General features: G+C 34.6%; 2 protein-coding genes across 4 annotated transcripts in view; both read left to right on the forward strand.

Moving 5' to 3' along the window:
• Nucleotides 1-3,480: 3,480 nt before the first annotated feature.
• On the forward strand, nt 3,481-5,807 carry LOC131805630 (uncharacterized). Of its 2 annotated transcripts, none has more exons than XR_009343725.1 (3): nt 3,481-3,747; nt 3,802-5,307; nt 5,365-5,432. XR_009343725.1 is itself a non-coding variant. In XM_059129028.1 (3 exons), exons 1-3 carry the CDS (start codon nt 4,762-4,764, stop codon nt 5,775-5,777), a joined length of 891 nt encoding a protein of 296 aa, XP_058985011.1. In that variant the 5' UTR covers nt 4,515-4,761; the 3' UTR covers nt 5,778-5,807. The 2 variants fall into 2 exon arrangements, 1 of the variants encoding a protein (XP_058985011.1); XM_059129028.1 differs by lacking the exon at nt 3,481-3,747 and adding an exon at nt 5,583-5,807 and having other exon boundaries at nt 4,515-5,307; nt 5,365-5,514.
• Nucleotides 5,808-9,974: 4,167 nt separating this feature from the next.
• Nucleotides 9,975-21,985, forward strand: part of LOC101887822 (serine/threonine-protein kinase Pak-like) — a 47,512-nt gene continuing 35,501 nt past the window's right edge. Inside the window, exon 1 of one of the 2 annotated variants that reach the window (XM_059129013.1) lies at nt 9,975-10,551. The gene's annotated coding sequence lies outside the window, so the exon portion shown is untranslated. The remainder of the gene's footprint in view (nt 10,552-21,985) is intronic. The other variant, XM_059129014.1, reaches the window with a different exon arrangement.

Here is a 21,985-nt window from a genome sequence, read left to right on the forward strand (position 1 = left end):
GCTGTAAACTTAATATTTAAGGAGTTATGGCCATTTTAAAATTCTCAATAATTCATGCTTCAAAAAGTGATCACAAATAATAGCTAAAATCGCTGTAAACTCAATATTTAAGGAGTTATGGCCATTTTAAAATTCTCAATAATTCATGCCTATAAAAGTGATCACAAATAATAGCTAAAAACGCTGTAAACTCAATATTTAAGGAGTTATGGCCATTTTAAAATTCTCAATAATTCATGCCTATAAAAGTGATCACAAATAATAGCTAAAATCGCTGTAAACTCAATATTTAAGGAGTTATGGCCATTTTAAAATTCTCAATAATTCATGCCTATAAAAGTGATCACAAATAATAGCTAAAAACGCTGTAAACTTAATATTTAAGGAGTTATGGCCATTTTAAAATTCTCAATAATTCATGCTTAAAAAAGTGATCACAAATAATAGCTAAAATCGCTGTAAACTCAATATTTAAGGAGTTATGGCCATTTTAAAATTCTCAATAATTCAAGCTCAAAAAAGTGATCACAAATAATAGCTAAAAACGCTGTAAACTTAATATTTAAGGAGTTATGGCCATTTTAAAATTCTCAATAATTCATGCCTATAAAAGTGATCACAAATAATAGCTAAAATCGCTGTAAACTCAATATTTAAGGAGTTATGGCCATTTTAAAATTCTCAATAATTCATGCCTATAAAAGTGATCACAAATAATAGCTAAAAACGCTGTAAACTCAATATTTAAGGAGTTATGGCCATTTTAAAATTCTCAATAATTCATGCCTATAAAAGTGATCACAAATAATAGCTAAAATCGCTGTAAACTCAATATTTAAGGAGTTATGGCCATTTTAAAATTCTCAATAATTCATGCCTATAAAAGTGATCACAAATAATAGCTAAAAACGCTGTAAACTTAATATTTAAGGAGTTATGGCCATTTTAAAATTCTCAATAATTCATGCTTCAAAAAGTGATCACAAATAATAGCTAAAATCGCTGTAAACTCAATATTTAAGGAGTTATGGCCATTTTAAAATTCTCAATAATTCAAGCTCAAAAAGTGATCACAAATAATAGCTAAAACGCTGTAAACTTAATATTTAAGGAGTTATGGCCATTTTAAAATTCTCAATAATTCATGCCTATAAAAGTGATCACAAATAATAGCTAAAATCGCTGTAAACTCAATATTTAAGGAGTTATGGCCATTTTAAAATTCTCAATAATTCATGCCTATAAAAGTGATCACAAATAATAGCTAAAAACGCTGTAAACTCAATATTTAAGGAGTTATGGCCATTTTAAAATTCTCAATAATTCATGCCTATAAAAGTGATCACAAATAATAGCTAAAATCGCTGTAAACTCAATATTTAAGGAGTTATGGCCATTTTAAAATTCTCAATAATTCATGCCTATAAAAGTGATCACAAATAATAGCTAAAAACGCTGTAAACTCAATATTTAAGGAGTTATGGCCATTTTAAAATTCTCAATAATTCATGCCTATAAAAGTGATCACAAATAATAGCTAAAATCGCTGTAAACTCAATATTTAAGGAGTTATGGCCATTTTAAAATTCTCAATTATTCATGCTCAAAAAAGTGATCACAAATAATAGCTAAAATCGCTGTAACCTCAATATTTAAGGAGTTATGGCCATTTTAAAATTCTCAATAATTCATGCCTATAAAAGTGATAACAAATAATAGCTAAAAACGCTGTAAACTCAATATTTAAGGAGTTATGATGACCATTTTAAATTTTTCAATAAAGGTGGGTCCTCTTCCGAACAGCAGATGACCTGAAGGGTCTCTTCTGTTGACCTGATTTGTTCTATTTTGTAAATAAAAAGTACTTTTTTCTGGTACCCCTGATTGCCTGACATCGTTTGTTTTGGTCATCCTCGTGTTTCTCTCTTTCTCCCTCTCGAAAATAGGTCAATTTTTTGTTGTCCAAATCAGAATTCAATCTATGCGACAGAGTAACGTTCCTTGTTAAAAATATAAAGTAGCCCAGCTCCAAACACTTGCCATTAAAAGAAATGCGTAGCACATGCGTACGTCTTCTGTTTTTCCAAAGTCCGGCTGAATGGATGGTTGGAACAGGTTGTAGTGGTGGCCGGTCGATCGGTCGCTCTTGTGCGTAAGCATAAATCATGATGACACCAATTTTTTAGGTCTTCATGTGCTCTGTGGCCATTCCGTATGCCTTCTGCCCAAAAAAAAACATGAACGAAACACAACACGTTCTCTGCTTGACAGTCCGCAGGCATGGCGGCGGCATGCATTGGCATTTTGAATAGACTTGTTTAAGTTCTAAATTGGTTTCAATGTTGGAAATGCATAAAACATGAAAGAAAGACGGGGAAAGAAAATAAAGAGTTACATGTTTCGTTTACTTGGCTTGACATACTTGACCGTGGAACAGGTTGGCTGGCTGGCTGGTTGGTTGGGTAGAACTGTTATAGGCCAAAATCAAAGCCAGACCAAAAATAGGCCTCCAAAGCAACGAAATAAAAAAACGTTTAAAATGTTGTTGTTGTGAATTTTTGTTGTTGTTGTTAAGCCTTCTAGTTTGATGTTGTCTCGCATAAAATATTGCGTTTGACTCGTCCGTCTGTCTGTCCATACGCTCTGTCACATGTTGCATAGTAAGTAGCCGAGACCTAATTTCGTGGCCACCGTTTATTATTATTTTATGTTTGTCTGTCTGTATGTCTATCTGTAAGTGTGTTGTTGTGCCTTAATTTTGTGTAAGACTTAACAAACAACCACTAAATGCCAGCCAAACAGAATAAAAGCAAAAGAAGAATTTCACTTTTTAACAAAAATAATCAACAGCAAAAAATCACAAAAATAACTGTGCGTTCAGTTTATTTAACAAAAACAACAACAACGTCAATGATTCAAACACACACACTCATTAATGAACTTGCAAAAAATTCACACAACTACTTGGGAAGATGTGTGAGCAGAGCACGAAGCCGATCGGCTCGCAGTCGGCGTGCAGCCGCCGCCGACTTTTTTTAAGTGATCTGAGCCGCCGCTGATGTATGCGGCTCTCATCGGCTCAAATTTTTAGCCGACTGAGTCGGCTAAGCCGTTGAAAAATATAAATTTATACAGCAAATTTGTATAAATATGTCTTTTAATCTTATCGATAAATTAACATATTATAATGCTCATTATTGGACGATAATTTACATTGTGCGCTCGTCTTCGAGAGGCTAAAACGTGTAGGCTATTTATATTAATTATACCCTACACCACATAGTGGTAAGGGTATTATGACTTTGTAGATTTGTTTTTTTATCACAAAACCTTTGGCAACCTTTTGTAACTTACGAATTTTTTATGGAGTGGCAACCATATTTTTTGCCAAAGATTCGTTGTGTTTTTGCTTGTTCAAAGAAAAGAATGCAAAATGTGCCAAAGGAATATTAAAAATTATTTTTCCGCTAACTGAAAGGGTCAAACAGTTTTGACTAAATCAGAATCCGATTCTGACGAATCTGTTGATACTGAAATCAATATTTCTCCATATGCAGATGTATCTCAATATGAAGATCTTTTTAAAAAGAAAAATGAATTTAAAAATTTGGCAAAGGTTGTTGTAAATGAAGGTGGTATATCAATGTGTTGGAAATATTTTGGTGATCTCTATTTTAAAAAGAGGCATATTCTTCAAAAATATAAATTTTGCAAATTGTGTTTGGATGAAAAGACCAATTTAAAAAGGTAAGAATTTCTAATTTTTTCCATTCGCATGTGTGTAAATGTTTATGATTTTAGTTTTGGAAAATCAACATCAACCACAAATTATATGAACCATCTACGAGCTGTACATAACTTGGACGTGAAATCTTTAAATAACCTGAAAAGTTCAACAATGACACAAAATGCATTGAAATCCTCAACAAGTTGTAACAACAAACAACAAAATGCTCGCCGGGTCGCCGAAATGTGCTGTTGGGATTTGCAACCGTTTAAAATTGTTGAAAGGCCAGGATTTAAGAAATTGGTATCTTTCTTAAACCCAAAGGCTATATTCCCCACAGATAGGACAATAGCTACGACGGCTTTAAACGATGTTTATAACATATATTTGGACCACGTAAAAACAAGCCTTAAAGAGTCGCCCAAAAATGTTACACTTGTATTGGATATGTGGTCAGATAAACATAAGCACTTGTCTTACATAAACATAAAAGTGCATTTCTGCCAAAATTTTCAAATGCAAATTGTAACGCTCAAGACAGAGATCTTTCCACGACCTCACACTGGACTAGCAGTTGTAGAAAAAATTGAAGAAGCTTTATGTGAATTTAATCTGTTGGAAAAAAACATATGTGCTGTTACTGATGGTGGAAGCAACATCGTTTCAGCTTTAAAAATTAAAAATATACCAAGATATGGTTGTAAGGCTCATGTTTTACACAGATTTTTGATGGAAGATATACTAAACAACAAGTCATTTGAAAATATTAATAACATAATATCAAAATTAAAAAAAAATTATGGCAGCTTAATGTATAGCTATGAAGAAATATCAAATATTCAAAATATGGAGGAACAAAACGATTTAGAAAAAATATTTACAGAGGTTGAAATAATTTTGGAGAGTTTGGATAGTTGCGAACAATTTCCACATGGAGATGACTATTTTACTGAACAATATGAAGCAACTTTAAACGTCAAGCACCACACCTCTTTGAAAATTCCGTTGCAACACGTTGGAACTCTCTGCTTGCAATGATTCAAAGCTATACGAATAATATATCCACTATAAATGTAGCATTAGTTAAAGCTAAAAAGGAACTGTTAGTGATTGGGACAATGGAAAAGCAAATTATAACGGAATTTGGCACGTTTTTAAAATTTTTTGAGGACGCCACAAAACACCTTCAAGGCCAAGATTATCCGACGATATCTTCGTGTATTTATTTTCAGGAATCCATTATGTCCTCATTGAAGAAAGAAGAAGAAAAAGCGTCTTTTGAACTAACAATCAATTTATGCAATTTCGCTGTGCAAAACTTCACGAAGCGATTCAAAGTATATAGAATGTATGTTGTAGCTGCGCTTATGGACCCATGCCAAAAAAACTGGCCTGTTTTAGATAAATATATACTACAGATACCCAAACAATCGCCAAACTCCTTGGAACTTGTGCATGATGTTCTGTCTCCAATTTCCAAGGAGAACTTGATTATGGAAGAAATTGAAAAATTAAAGGAAATCGATGACACATTATTAAATGAGCCATCAACGAGCACTGAACCAAATGCAAAAAAACAGGTATTATGTTTTAATAAATGTAAAGGTAAACTTAACTGACGTATATTTTACTTGCAGAAAATATCAGCTAGTCGTCAAAGAATGTTGGAATTTATGGGACCATCGCCTTCTAATGTACAAAATAACGTAGAGTTAGAAATAAGAAAATATTTGGAAATGAAAGTCGAGGCGGTTGAGCCTCTAGATTGGTGGCGACAGAACAAACAAGTACGTTAAAGATTCACATCTTAAACTTGTTTTAAGCAGGTTACGTTTTGACCATTTACTTTTTATAGATCTTTCCAAATGTTGCTACTGTAGCAAATATGTGCTTTGGAATTCCAGCCACATCAGCATCTTCAGAGCAAGCATTTTCATATGCCGGGAATTGTGTAAATGCAAAGAGAAGCAGCCTGCATCCGGCAACAGTAAAGAAACAATTGTTTGTTCACGATAACAAGGCAGTCGTCGAACCATTTTTATCAAATTAAAGTATTTTTATTAATTTTTAATGAGCAACAAATGTGCATATAAACTTATATTTTCATTTTTATTTTAAATTAAATGAATTGACAGTTATTAAAACAACCGAAATTATTTGTTCACGTTAAAGTCGTCGTCTGTAGCCGACTTTTAGCCGCCGCCGGCCGTATATTGCTTTAGCCGCCGCCGCCGATTTTCTTTCGGCTGCAGTCGACTTTTAGCCGCCGCCGACTTTTTTATGCTTAGCCGCCGCCGCCGAGAATTTCACATCGGCTTCGCCCTCTGTGTGTGAGTGAATTGTGTTTACCTTTCTTCTCTTTCACATCTCTCCCTCTCTCAGAGCAAACTCCTAATGAGAGTTCATTGCTGGATACATGTTCGTGTCTTAAGTCTTTTGTATTTAACGCAGGCAATGTTTGTGTTTTAAGTCTTGGGACTATTAGGGTTTTTTTGTGAAAAAAATCAAAGAATTTAATTATTACTAAACAAATAACTACATATTTTTGGAAAATTTGAAAAAAAAATACAATTTTCAGGAAAAAAATAAATAACAAATTAAAATGTATCAGTCGGTTTTGCCCACGAATGTATACCCTTGTGTTATGATAATTCAAATTGTTGACCCTCTATGGAGTAGGTTCGGAAGGAATGGGCCAATATTGTCCATTTCGTGTCGGACCTAAATAAATGTGATATATTTATTGCGATGTGCCAGGTTTGGACTATATCGACATCTTCCTTCACTTTATATATCTCATATAAAGTGATAATTTTTTAGAACTATTCAAATATGCGTGAGGTAACCGATATAGTCGACCCAAGTATTACATTTTCATATTTCATCTAATACAGATTACAATATTGGTATGGGCAAAATTACAAAAAATCGAACATTTGTATCCAATGCGGAATCATAAATTTCATATTCATCTCAAGGTTTCTGGTTGAGAGAAATATTTAGATATAGCTAAAGTTGTAAAGAATCGCTGACTTATTTCACAAATTATGGCAGATATAAGTATTGGAAATTGCAACCATTTGCGGGTGAGGTACCAGAAGGGGTTCGCAGATATATATCATCTTCACAGCTCTTACGTTAGCAAAAACATTTGGATGTGTGAAAGTTGAAGAGAGTTGGATGCTTTTTTCTTTTTATTTGAGTGTTTTGTTTTTCAAAATCTGGAAGCCTATGTGTGGATGGTACCAGAAGAAATGGTCCGATCTCTAGCATTTTTATAACAGGCCTCGTCTTGATGGAAATATTGAGATGATACCAAGTCTAAATGGAATCGGTTGTTAATTTCGCATTTTATGAGCTTCATGGTATTCAAAATTTTGACCCTTTGTGAAGGAAGTACCAGAAACAGTAGATCATTAAAACCCAACTTCACACCACACCTTGGGTTAATAAAAATATTGTGACGTGGGTAATTTGAAGACAATATAAATTAGTTAAGACAATCGGAAAGTTAAATTTATTCAAAATTTTGACCCTTTGTGGGGGAGACACTTGATGGAATGGACCGATATTGTCCATTCCTAACCTAGCACTGATGCAAATATTAGGATTTTCCAAGTTGGAGGAAAATCGGATTAGCCTTTCTTTCTGTGCAGTAATTTTCCCCCGTTTCCCATTGGGATCTTAGTTCTCCCATAAAGAATCTTAGTTCAACTTATAAGAACGTGAGTTCTAATTAGTATGTTGATTGCATTTGAAAAATCAAGGACTTGTCACGATTCTAGTTATGGAAAAATATTCTGTAACAAATCTTTCATTTGTACAAATCCTTGAAAAATATTTGTAAAAAATCCTTATTTAACTGCTTAATTACCTTTTTTGAATGCTCACAATTACGGTTTGTCGTCGCACCTTACTGCTCATCTTCTATCTACAAAAAAATCTATTATTTTATCTATAGAATATCTTATTGTTTTTCTACTTATAACTTACTAGATTTCTTCATATACTCATTTCTCTTCGAATATTATCAGAATTCTTCATTGTATTACTTGTCCATGGCATTATTGACCATTTCAAAAGCAGAAAAAATAACGCTTCTTGAAAAGTCATCATTCACAATAGCTCAGTGGCAGAAAAATCCATCAAGCCAACAGCCATTTCTCTCCACATATTTTTCTGCATGATTCGCGTTATTTAATTTACTTCACAGATCAACTTTTGACTTTTCACATGTCTATTAAACTTAATTACACGTATTTATTATTTTCATAGCAGTTATTTCATTGCAAAACAGTAAATTATATTTTTTACAATATCCCACCAAAAATTCTAACTGACGCTGACTTATTGTGATTGATACACAACACACAGAGTTGTATTTCTACCACAAGTTGAACAAAGGCAAGGTGTAAACTATTGACGCCGTTATCTTTGTCGATAACAAAACTTAACAGACATGTTATCGTTCAACGGTGGTAAATCGATAAGGACTATGTTTACATTGTTCATATTTTATCAAAACAAGTCGCTTGACACAATTTTAATGGAATAGAGAATTCAATAAATTTTAATAAAACATATCTTTATCCCAAGGCCATATTAACCTTAAATGTATTATATTTTATTATAAAATGTGCCACTACTATACGCTGTTTTAACTGTCAGTAATATTATTAAGGTAACCCAGGGCAATGAAAAATTATATAAATGTTCGTAATTCCACTTTGAACATTTCAAAATACGCATCTTAGATATTACATTACATTAAGTCTACGTTTTGGTGTTTCCGGCAGATTTAAGGTATTTTAGGTATTTCAGTTACAATTTTAAACCGATTCCACTGAAAATTGGCAGTTTGTGTTCCTATAATCAAGGAAACATGTTTGCAAAGATCAGTATATATAGGTCCAAGTTTTAGTATAGACCCCATATAACTGTACATCCAAATATTCGTCATTTTGATGATTTGTGTCGTACTTTTCAGAGGAATATTGTCACATTTGATATTTAAAGTTCGTAATAGATTCCCCATCTTTGTGTATCCAATTTTGCCGATTTTAGTCCCCTTTTATACGAAATTATGTAAAATTTTAGTATTTTCTCTGGCAAATATTGTACATACAGATCCGTATTTTCATGGAACCCCCATATAATTGTGCCACACAATATTCGGTATTATTATTATTTTTCTTCGCTCCATTTTCAATACTATTCAAAAGGAATAATAATTAGAAGAAAATTCATTGTTGTTCTGTTCCAAACCTGAATGTACTAGTATGACATTTTTTCTATATCATAGAGGAAAATTTGTTATCGTAGTAAAAAAGTTTTACATTCTTGCAGTTTGGGACAAAGAACTTCTTGCAGGTTCTGGAACAGACCATGTGTCCCAAGTTGTTTGCGATTCTGGAAAAAATATCACTTTCAAAGTCAACTGAATGGCAGTTTCTAATTTCACTTCCGAAGTCAAATGGAACTCACTTTCCCAAAAGACTGACAATGTCGACTGGTTGTATTTATAAATCTCTAATCTTTAAGTCGCGTGGTATATGATTACTATTCATTTTTTATATTATTTTACTTCAGTTTTATTGATTTTTATAAAAATCTATAATAGTTGTGTTCCAGTACTTTTTTAGTAGTAAAACTAGCAGAAGAGAGAACAGTTCGAAATGTCATTCTCATTTAGGTTTGCTCAAAAAGTAAGGGAACGGAAAATTAGCAGAAATGCGATAAAATGTCAAAATTCAAAATTCCAAAAGTAAACAGCCTAAATCGGACTGGTGAAACCTTACTGAAAAGATCATTTTCTTTATTGAAATGTATCAATACATTTTTCAACCTTGTTAGCCCTGCCAATTATATGTCAAATTTACAATATGCGCATTTCTGCTCGGCCAAATTCATGTAGCTAAAACAAGCAGAAATGTGCACCACTCAGCGCCATTTTTTTCTCGAGAGAGCTGCAAGTTTTGCTAATTTTTGGAGTACGGGAACGCGTTGTAGCAGAATTAGTGCTAATTAGTACTAATTTGCAGGTTCTGGAACACAACTAATGTTTTTCCTTTAATATGTTTAATATTTCAATGAATAATCGATTATCTTTTAGATTTCCATTATCGACAACACTAATTCGCTATCAATCGTTCTCCATATCAAAATGAACGCCGTTAACTAGAGAAACGCGTCAACTTCGTTATTTCAAAATCGCCTTTCATTTTGTTATTCATTTTCATCAGTCATTCTTCAATGTCTCATTCGTCATGGAACGCTTTTAAATTTGTACATTTCGTACAGAAAACATCGGTGAATGATAATTCTGCTTAATAAAAATTAAATAATAATGCTAAAAAGTGTCAAGTGATATTGTGTGTAACTTCAAAAGAAAGCTAGAGAGGCGTACGTCATAATATTGTTGTAAAATTCATAAAAAATTAAGCAGAAAATAGTATTGTTGAAGAGAAAGAAAATTGTTGGCCATTTGTCAAAGTACGCCTTTCCTCTTGTGTGTGCCGTTTCGTTCGGGCTGTGTGGAGTGCTGCTGCTGTATAAAGTGTGAGTGTTTGTTCACTGGTGTGCGTGTGTGAGCAAGGAAAATTTTTTTCCAAGATAGAAAAAAAAAGAATAGTGAAATATGATTAACTATTAAATTACAACTGAAAAAGTACCAACAAGATATTGTGGAAATAATTGACAAGAGTCGGAAGAAAAAAAATCAATCCAAAACGTGAGTGCGTGTGTTTTTGCAGTCATACGATACGATTGTCAACGGCAGGCAGCAGGCAGGTGAAAGAATCAACCAACCAACCAACAGCTGAAAGGTAAAAAGAAAATGCACAAAATACGAAAGAACGAACAACAGTATAAAAAACAGCCGTACAAAGACGCCGCAATGAACAATTTTGTTGCAGGAAATTGCATTTGTTTATGATTTTTCTATGAATATATTTATTTAAAAACAAATTAAAGATTTCAAGAAATGTGAGGCATGGGTTGCAACAACACCAACAACGAACAATGGGCTTTTCGCGTTATATTTCTTTCTTCAAATTCTTATTGGATTTTTTTTTTCTTGTCAAATCTCAATCTCTTGGTTGCTCTCTTCTCTTGCATTGTGGTTTGTTCTTTCTGCTGAACAGCTGTCATTGTGTTTGCTTGCTGGCTGGAATGGAAATGTGGAAATGTATGATGGCTAGTTTTTCAACTTTAATTTGTGAAAAGTAAATCGTATTGGTTGGCTTTTAAGATTAAATTTTTAATAATGGAAAACTTTAATAAATACATGAGTGTGAGAGTAAAAGAGCTGTGGTGGAGAATTAATGTCAAGCATTTCTTTGGCAAACAAGAGCAAAGTTGATCAGACAAAGTCAGGCCATTTTTTCCCTTTCGGGCAAAAAGTTTACCAAAGTATCCTTGCAAACTTTTGTGTGTTTCGTGTTAATAAAATGGCTAAGTGGAGTGGAATATTTGCATGCTTATGCCAATTATGAAAGGGTCAAAATATGCTGGGCGTAACATTAAATTAAATACAACATGTGGAAAATTGTAAAACAACTTTAAAATCCACCCTTCAGAAAAATGGCACAATTTTTTGCTGAAATCAATTTCAACATCTAAAATGACAAATTTGCTTTGTCATGTTTACCCTATGTATTGGATATTTATAGCTAAAATAATTTCCCAAACTTAGGACCTTGGGTTTTAATAGATTTTAAGATATAAAGGTAATTTTTTTACTAGAAGACAATATCAATATGGTCATGTATAATAATACTTTTATTTATATTCCTTTTTAGAAGAACTCCATGGTATAGTTAATTGTTTTGCCATGGAAGAACTCATAGTCGAAACTTATCATAGATTCTACAAAGTATAAACTACCAATAAGAAATTTCTTTCAACCTGAGTGTCCGAAATGAAATTTAAACAACAAAAACAAACAGCGTAATATGTCCCTAAATTTCAGAAATGTAGTATTCTAGGCTTACCTTCAAAAAAAAAATGCAACAAATTGAAATATTGAAATTGGATGAATTTTTAAGACAAGGATGTTCTAAGAGTGTGATAAAAGGTAACTTTTAATTCAATCACAAATTGTATCCCTATTTGTTCTTCTACTCCAGTTACCATCATAAATCTACAGGAGTGAGTAGGGTATGGGAAATTGAAGAAATTAAATTTCCTAATTATCATTTAATGCCCAATACAAATTAGAACCCACCGTTGTGTAGTTCTGTGGACTTCAAGAACGGTATTTATACTGCATTAATCATATTAAAACTTATGTAATTAGGCTCTTTGACATAGATCTATCTTATATATTTGGTCCTAACTCCTATCTGAGATGTCTGGGATACTTTTTCCTCTATGTGATGGATAAATGATTCTGACATTAGCACCCAATCAAGTTCGTCAATAAAAGCATGTGAATCTACTGACGTGTGGGATTCAGTCTTATGCATCAGAATTTTATCGTAGCTCCTGTGCAAGTTTAAAAAGCTACAAAGTGATCTCTTAAGCCAAGAGAAATGAGCCGAATTTCAAAGCTCAATTGCTTGTTGCTGGTCAACATGCTGGACATGTTTGCGCTCAGGACCACCAATCCAAACAAGTAAAGAAGCTGTAAGTTCGGCCGGGCCAGCTTTGAATACCCTCCACCATTTGAACGAATTTGACAATTTTCAAATAAATAAAAATTCGGTTAAAATTTTAAAAATTCCGAATGTAGCCGATATAGGCATGGGCAACTTTTGTCATAAGTCATTACAATACTCAATTGCGAAACTTGAAAAAAAAATTCTGTGAATAATGAAGCTAAAATCATCAAAGTACCGAATATCGGGAAGTACCTTTATATGGGGGCTATACGAAGACGTGCACCCGCACAGACAATTTTCTGTCTTTGGGCTGTAGTATCCATTACGAACTTCAAATACCAAATTTGAAAGAATTCCGGTGAAAAAAAAAAACCATCAAAATACCGAACATTGGGAGGTACCATTATATGGGGACTATACCAAAACGTGGTCTTACGTGACTCATTTTCAAGACCATAACTCCTGCAGACATAATATACTTTTGAGTAAAATTTTATAAACCTACTTCATTTCGTTCGGAAGCTACTGTGATTTCCACAGAAGGACAGATGGACGGACATCACTAAATCGACATAGAATTTTATGCTGATCAAGAAATGTATATTTCGAGGTGTTACAAACGGAATGACAAACTTAATATACCCTCCATATTATGGTTGAGGGTATAAAAATGCGGCTACAACATCCCAATTCAGAACTATTCAGTTGTTGCTGTAGCAGCTTGTACTGAGGTGATCTTTGCAAATAATTTGCTTCTGCTTTAAATTGTAAAAAACGTCTGGCGTTCGTTGAGTAGTTTTTGCGGCACAGTTAAAGAGGTGCAGGGTGTCTATTAACAGAAGCCAAATACGAATTAATGCAGCTGTGCTATATTGCTTTCAGTTGATCTTAAAATGCTCCAGTTTGTCGAGACAGTTTTCGTTCTTATGCTCCAACCGATCTCCGGGAAGGTATTCATTCTACATTCTCGAGTTGCTTTCCTAATCACACCAGTATGGACACAAATCAGTCTTGCTTTGAAGGGATACCAGTCGAGGGACTCTCTTTGGATCTCTATTTTTGCTCTATTTCTAGATTATAAATGTCATTCCTAAAGCGCCAGGAGAATGTTGGCCAAGCTTTGGATTTGGATGGCTTCGACACCCCATATTGGGGTCATTTAAAAGCATTTTTTCGGCGGTTGCCAGAACAATATTCTGACTTGTCAGGTCATTATTTTCCCTTGTGTAACAACTATTTTGGCAGATCACACCAGTGCCTTATAGCTTAGAACAGATCGGTCTATATCGTTTTCATCTCTCCAAGGGCTGCCGACAAGAGCCTTGAGAAAAATATGCCCATTTTTGATTTTATGGGCGAACGATTTGTACTGGCTATCGGATGTGACTCCAAGGACTTTGGGTAGTTGGTATCCGCAATTAACAATCCATCAATTCGCACCTCTGCTGCCCCTGTTGTCATCGACTTTGTGGCGGATTTTTTAATATGCGTTAATTTTTTAGCATGCAGTAGACGACGGATCGTTCTCAAATCTGTAACAAGATCAGTTTGGTTTAACCTGTCATATCTTTTGGAGTCGAATTATGGTTTTCCACAGTTGTTGACCCAAAATTGAGACTTTTAGTTGTTAAAGAATTTTTACGAAGAAGGATTAGATTTGCCGAATTACAATCTCCATGAAGAGACCAGGATTCTGTTAGTCCGATTACTGACTAGACAGTTCATTGATGGAAGATCAACCACAGATCCTTCAGGACTTCTGATGTCGACATTGGACTCCAGCAATGGCTAGTAGTCCATTTCTAGAACAACGATTGATGTATAACCAAGAGAATTTTCTGGGACACTTAATAGAATGGCTATATATGTAGAGATATATAGACTTGGTGATGGCCTTTTGTTGGATAAAGGACATTTTCTGAGCGGAGTTTTAAGTTTTTCTTCGTTTTCTTTTTTTTTACTAAATTTGACGAGGAATGTTAAAAATTGATTACCTAGAGTATCATCATATTGCAGGGGCCCTTCGTTTTACATACTTTACTACCTAAGCCATTTCATTGTTAAAAACGAACTTCCCAAATTGTCTCTAACAACAACCTGCCCACAATAGACCTTTTTATAGATACAAAACACCCCCCTCAAATTTCAATTGCCCGACAATAACTGATCATATGATTACGCATATTATACAACCAAACGAAAATCATTTCCATTCATAATAACGATATGCCTTTTATGGTATTTCAAACATCCGTCCGTTTTTTGCTTTCTTCCAAAAAGAAAAAGCAACAAAAATAATAACAAGCACTCAAATTGAAAAAAGTATTATCAACCAGCAGTGTGGAGTGTTGAGTGGCTCCCTGCATAACCCACAACACCGGCACCCAATCTACACTTATCATTCGAAAAGGTGTATTAAGTTCCGGTAACATCATTCCATGCCGTGACATAGACGACAAAAAGCAACGACATTCAAAAAGTAATAACCAACACTATTTCGACCAAGAGTAACAACAACAACAACAACATCAAGCAACAACATTTCTCAGTTGCATTGAAACATTGTACGTTGCTGCCTGCTCGCTGTGGCTGTTTGCCACAGCTAGCTAATGCCTCTACTTATATTTTTTGTATGAATGGATGGATTCTTTTAAAGCAAAACAACAAAAAAAATAAAACTGCAAAACTTTGTTTCTCCACATATCGTCGTCGTCGTCGTCGCCGTGTAGTCATGCAGTCAATGCGATAAACAATTCCATTCTTCGATTTCAAAGGCGTGTCTCATGCAGGGGGAGCGTTTCTTCTCCCCTCGCCCTCTCCCTCCTTTCCTCATGTGGTGGGCTCATGAATAACCGTAACCTTTGATGAGTAAGAAATTCGATTATTGCTGCCATTGAGAACTTGGTAGGTAGGTCGGTAGGTAGGAAGGTGGGTGGGTAGTCTATCTAAGACAGTAATTGTAAAGCAATTAACTTGTAAATTATTTATTGTTTTAAACGCCTCAAGCAATGAGTGTTCACATTCAGCAATGTCACAAAATAAATATAAAATGGAAATTACACATCAGCGAATCTTTTCCAAAGGAAAAAATTTTTGAAGAACGATTTTTATATTGGAAGGATATGTTGTTATTTGTCATTCGGAGACCAAAAAGCTTTATTTATTTGCAATCAGCATACAAATCTAAGCCAATTCAACAATATCTGTTGAAAACTAGTTAGAGGTTACGGTTTTAATGATAAATGAATAAAATTGGACATAGTTGTTTGCAGCTAACAAAATGGCAATATTGGTCTACATTAAGATATAGGCCTCATGTAATTGATTTTCGATATTTCAAAGGTGTTTATTCCCACCATAAATATTCTAAGTGGGTCCAAGTTTTGGTATAGTCTCCATATAGCGGTGCCGCCTAATTTTCTGTATTTGGAAGGCCTTAACCTCAAAATTCCAAACAAATTAGCTACCTCGTAAAATATTTGTGTTCTCCGTGGCTATTGTAACTCCTTGCAAAATATATTCGATGTGGGTCCACATTTTGCTGGGTCCACATTTTGGTATAGTCCTAATATTACGGTACCTCCTGATTTTCAGTATTTTTCGACCAACTCATAATTTGACATTTCTAAAATGAAATTTCGGTTCTCGGTGTTCAGTCCTCGCAAGAAATACTTATTGTCGATAAAGCCACCATATAACGAAACTTCCAAATTTTAAGGATTTTGAGAATAGCTATTTTGACCACACATCTAATTTTCACATGGTAAAGAACATAAGAAGTTCGGCACTTAACAAAAGTATATAAAAAATGAACCTTAACTACGTTTTTCTGCAGGAAAATTAGAATGTTTTCTATTAAGGATCCTTTAATCAAATTAAAAGGTCGCTTTAATGAAATTTTCTCCTCCAAATAATGTTTTTATGGACTTTATTTCAGAAATGATACTTCAAAGAAACCTTATTTATATCGAGAAAATTTGTCTTTGGGGAGGATTTTTTTCCTAAAAGGAGCCTTCAAGGGCTCCTACTTCTACAAAATTACACCTCTAAACGCCCTCCCCTAGAAAGACAGCAAATTTGATACTTTTTTGGAGAAGGGACCTCATTATAAAAAATATCATCCAAAAAGTTACTCTTAAGCAGATAGTCTCATTTAAAAAGGAACTTTTAAAGTTTTTTTTAAGTTTCTTTAAATGGTGCCATAAATGTTTTCTAGTAATTCAAAGAAATTTGTATCCAGGAAGGGTAACTTAAACAACTTTTTGACTCATAAAAAGACTTCAAAGGACTTGCACACCGAGGAAGAACTTTATTAAGGAACTCTTCTCCCACACAGGGTACCTTAAAGGGCATTTTTTTTAGATTGGGTGCTTTAACAGCAATTTTAAATCTTGCTTTTGGAGATGGATTCTTCAAAACCCTGCTTCTCCATGAAGTGTGCTAAAGTGTGGTTTGGTTTAATGTGTGTGCTAAAGTGTGGTTTGGGGAAGTCATCTTTTAGAATGGAAATCTGAAAATACAAAGGCTTCAAAAGTTAGTATTAGGGTCATTTTATTTTTCATAGGGCACGTTTAAGGAACCTCTCGTTAGGGAACGTGCTAAGGGCACCTGAACCTTTTTCTCTAATAAAGGATGATTTTTTTCTTTGGAGGATTATTTCTTCCGAAAAACCTGTCTCTGAATAGACCATTTTCACAATGGAAGCCTGGGAGACTCTCAGAAAAAACTATTAAAAAAGTATTCGATTATGGCTCTGAGAGTCGGTTGGAAACACCAAGATTATTTTTCTGATAATGGTTCAGAAAATATTCTTTGAAAATCCAGGATTATAGTTTAAAGAGTCCTTCTTCATCAACTAGGTGTTGTCCTGGCCGACGCTTTTTTTCCAAGAAAAAAGAAGATTTTAAGGACCCTTTTATCCAGAGAGAATGTCTTTCTCGACTCTTTCTTCCATTAAAAAAAGTCCCTTTATTCCAAAGTAGGATATTTCCCTACTTGAGGATCCTATCCTAAAGGAAAAGAGCATTTTTAAGGGAACCTTTTATCCAGAAGTTAACTCTTGTGAAATGGTGTTTTAAAGGACCTTTTATTCCTGAAGCGGTCTTTCCCCCCAATACAAGACGCTTTTGACGACCAACTCCTCAAAGAGGGTTATATAGAAACTTTTTCTTTTCTAAAGGCTACTCTGAAGATCTATTTTTCCATTAATAATAGCTTCGTCGAAACACGATTTTTCTTCCAAAAAGTTTTCTCCCAAGTATTCTTCTAAAAAGGTTGTTATTCAAAGACCGTATCTTCCAGAAAAAAGTGTCGTTCTCTTCAGAAAGTTGGCTCTTAAATAGCTTTTACTTCTGATTGAAGGTTAGGAAAAATTTACCGCAGAGGTTTTCCAGTAGGGGTTTATTTAAGAACCCTCTTCGATCAGAAGTGGTGTTTTTAAGACTCTTCTTTTCAGAGGGGTTCTTCTTAAGGACTCTCTTCCAGAAAGTCGGTTTATAATCATTTATCCTTTCAGAATAATTGTTTTTGTGTTTTTTTTTTTTGAATACGTTCTTTCAAAAATGTCCCTAATGGGGAACTCCTTAGGAAGGATGATGTTATTTTTTTTAATTCTCAAAAAGACCTTCAACAGAAAATCTCTCCGTAAGTTAAGCTATTAAAGATATTGCGTCTCTGCTTACATACGCAATATAGGATCTTACCCCCAGTAAGGGTTTGTTTTAAAGGCACCAATGTCTAAGAGGTGAATTTTTGTAATGACCCCTTTGTTGAGAAGATTTGAAATTAGGGGTCATTTATTCACCAAGGATTTTCCTTTACATCAGGAAAGGTTGTTTTTGGAGACCATTCCTTCCAGAAAACTTGTTTATAAGGACTCTTTCTTCTATACATGCGGTGTGTAAGACATCCCTTTCAAAAAGGGTATTCTTAAGGAACACTTATATCTTCAAGAAAGTATGCCTTCAGTTATTCCTCAAAAGTAACTTCCCCCATAGACTTAGTCCTCCAGCCAGACGCACCTGCTGTTCTTATTTATTTTGTTGGTTGCATTAGCTGCAGTATTTCTATGGCCAGTCAGTGTGTTTCCGCTAACTATGCCGTCGCACGTTGCACAATTTCAAAACAGCAGAAATATTCACACAGGCACATACACACATGTATGCTCACTAAGGTGTGCGTATGTGTGTGTGAGTGGTGTAATAGGCCCTTAAGATTTCCACAACAATTTAAAAATATAAACCTTTAAGTAGGCTGCTGCTGCTGTTGGCTGCAAAGCCATTTCCACAATGTTTATTGTTGTTGTTGTTGTTGTTTCTTTCGCCATTGCCAGTGTTGTTTTTTCTGTTCCATTCATTAGACCTGGTATTTGTTGTTGGGTTGTTCTATTCACCAACATACATACACACATACATACATACATTTGAAATGCAGTCACAACAACAAACCAAACCAAAGCGTTTGTCTGCAATGCAACACCACACCACACCACCACCCACTACTGATCTGGCCAGCTATGTTCCTCCGTTTCTGGCCATACAAATTACACGTGTGTCTGGTCGACTATAGTTTCCAATGTCTGTTCTCTTTTTTGGATTTTGCCCTTCCACACGAAATGAAAGCGGCGACAGATACCAAAAAAAAAAAAGAATCCCATCAAAGGAAACCAAACCAAAATGGCAAAGCAGTAGTCTTGGTGGGTATTATGGATAAGCTTTTTTTTGCCGCTACTGCTGCTGCAACCATAATTTGTTGTCTTCCACACACACACACACACACACACACTCATACACATGTATGGTGGACAATTTGTTGTTGCTGTCGTAGTTTTTTGTATTCTATTTTTAAATATTTTTTAATTGTTTTGTCTTGGTCGATGGTGTTGTAGTTGTTGTTGTTGTTGCCACAACTACTAGGGGTACCATCGTCGTCGTCACCATCATCATCATCATCGGAGGGATATCATTGTCTTCGTGTGGCTGATTGTTCCAGTCAAGTTTGGGTGCTGCCTTCTCATATTTTCCCATTTTTATACCCTACACCACAAGGTGGTCAGGATATTATGTATTTGGGCATTTGTTTGTACCAGGCAAAAGGAAACGAGATAGACCCATAGTTCCTTTTGCTGATCTGCATAGAATCACATTCGGATTCCATTTATGCATGTCCCTCCGTCCATCCGTCTGTCCATGTATTTTTGTGAACAAAGTACAGTTCGCATTTATTACCCGATTCAGATGAAATTTTGCACAAATCATTTGTTTGGCCCAAGGACGAACCCTATTGAAATTGAGGATAATCGGTAAAAATTTAAATACAGCTCCCATATATATCTTCGTCCGATTTGCCTTCGATTGTGCACCAAACGTGTAATATCAGCCCGAATAGTATGGAATTTTGAACATACAATCAAATTAGGCCTGAAAATAAGTATACCAAATTTCATCGAAATCGGTTCAGATATAGCTATAGCTCCCATATATATTGTTCATCCGATTTGTTATTTTAGTCCACCGCAGCCGTAATATGCACTCTGTAACCATGATATTTGGGGAAATATATCAAATACAGCTCAGAAATACCTTTGCTAAATTTTATCGAGATCGGTTCGAATTTGGATATATCTCCCATATTTAACTTCGTCCGATTTACCTTTTATTGTGCACCAAACGTCTAATATTTACCCAAATGGGATGAAATTTGGCACTTACGACTGAATTAAGTCTAGAAGCTAATATGTCAAATTTGGCGAAGATCGGTTCAGATATAGCTATAGCTCCCATATATATTGTTCATCCGATTTGTTATTTTTGTCCTCCGCAGACGTAATACGCACTCCGTAACAACGATGTTCAGGGAAATATATCAAATACAGCTCAGAAATACATTTGCTAAATTTTATCGAGATCGGTTCAGATTTGGATATATCTCCCATATATAACTTCGTCCGATTTACCTTTTATTGCGCACCAAACGTCTAATATTTGCCCAAATGGGATGAAATTTGTCACTTACGATCGAATTAAGTCTAGAAGCTAGTATGTCAAATTTGATCGAAATCGGTTCGGATATAGCTATAGCTCCCATATATATTGTTCATCCGATTTCTTATTTTTGTCATCCGCAGCCGTAATATGCACTCTGTAACAACGATATTCAGGGAAATATATCAAATACAGCTCAGAAATACCTTTGCTAAATGTTATCGAGATCGGTTCAGATTTGGATATATCTCCCATATATAACTTCGTCCGATTTACCTTTTATTGTGAACCAAACGTATAATATTTGTCCAAATGGGATGAAATATGGCACTTACGACCGAATTATGTCTAGAAGCTAATATGTCAAATTTGGCGAAGATCGGTTCGGATATAGCTATAGCTCCCATATATATTGTTCATCCGATTTTTTATATTTGCTACCCACAGCCGTAATATGCACTCTGCAACAACAATATTTGGGGAAATATATCAAATACAGCTCAGAAATATCTTTGCTAAATGTTATCGAGATCGGTTCGAATTTGGATATATCTCCCATATATAACTTCGTCCGATTTACCTTTTATTGTGCACCAAACGTCTAATATTCGCCCAAATGGGATGAAATTTGGCTCTTACGACCGAATTAAGTCTAGAAGCTAGTATGCCAAATTTGGCGAAGATCGGTTCAGATATAGATATAGCTCCCATATATATTGTTCATCCGATTTGTTATTTTTGTTCTCCGCAGCCGTAAAATGCACTCCGTAACAACGATATTCAGGGAAATATATAACAAATACAGCTCAGAAATACCTTTGCTAAATTTTATCGAGATCGGTTCGAATTTGGATATATCTCCCATATACAACTTCGTCCGATTTGCCTTATATTGTGCACCAAACGTGTAATATTTACCCAAATGTGATGAAATATGGCACTTACGACCGAATTAAGTGTAGAAGCTAGTATGTCAAATTTGGCGAAGATCGGTTCAGATATAGCTATAGCTCCCATATATATTGTTCATCCGATTTGTTATTTTTGTCCTCCACAGCCGTAATATGCACTCCGTAACAACGATATTCAGGGAAATATATGAAATACAGCTCAGAAATACCTTTGCTAAATTTTATCGAGATCGGTTCAGATTTGGATATATCTCCCATATATAACTTCGTCCGATTTACCTTTTATTGTGCACCAAACGTCTAATATTTACCCAAATGTGATGAAATAATAAAAACTTTTAATTGCTATGTGGAGCCCTACTAAATTAGCAAAGTGGTGTATGGTATCATAAAGTCGGCCCCGCCCGTCTTCAAGACTTTCTTTACTGGTTATTTCTTTGAATGTTCTTTGCAGACTGCCTTTGGAAACAAACTTCTTTTTTATACAAAACACGTATCAACAACTAAAACGCTGCTGTCTTTCCAGCTAAGTGACGGGCTGACTGTCTGACTTCTGTTTACAACTCCCTAGCTTGCAAAAAAAAAATCAACTTTAAGACGACAACAAGCAGAATTGCTGCTGTGTAATATTAGCTGAACATCATTCAACTGACAACAACAACAACAACAATATCCACATTCATTGCTACAACAACAATAACAAAAACAACAACTGAGTGTTTTCCCCATTGTTGCTGACGACACAATTGTTTTTACGTTCCACAC

This window comes from Musca domestica, unplaced genomic scaffold (assembly GCF_030504385.1).
Source record: "Musca domestica strain aabys unplaced genomic scaffold, Musca_domestica.polishedcontigs.V.1.1 59, whole genome shotgun sequence".
Lineage (NCBI taxonomy): Eukaryota > Metazoa > Arthropoda > Insecta > Diptera > Muscidae > Musca > Musca domestica.

What these genes read in the sequence shown, in the direction of transcription:
- LOC131805630 (XM_059129028.1), top strand. Translation starts at nt 4,762, where the DNA reads ATGATTCAAAGCTATACGAATAATATATCCACTATAAATGTAGCATTA. An exon ending in AACCAAATGCAAAAAAACAG is followed by an intron (nt 5,308 to 5,364) that starts GTATTATGTTTT and finishes TTTTACTTGCAG; the next exon opens with AAAATATCAGCTAGTCGTCA. An exon ending in GGTGGCGACAGAACAAACAA is followed by an intron (nt 5,515 to 5,582) that starts GTACGTTAAAGA and finishes TACTTTTTATAG; the next exon opens with ATCTTTCCAAATGTTGCTAC.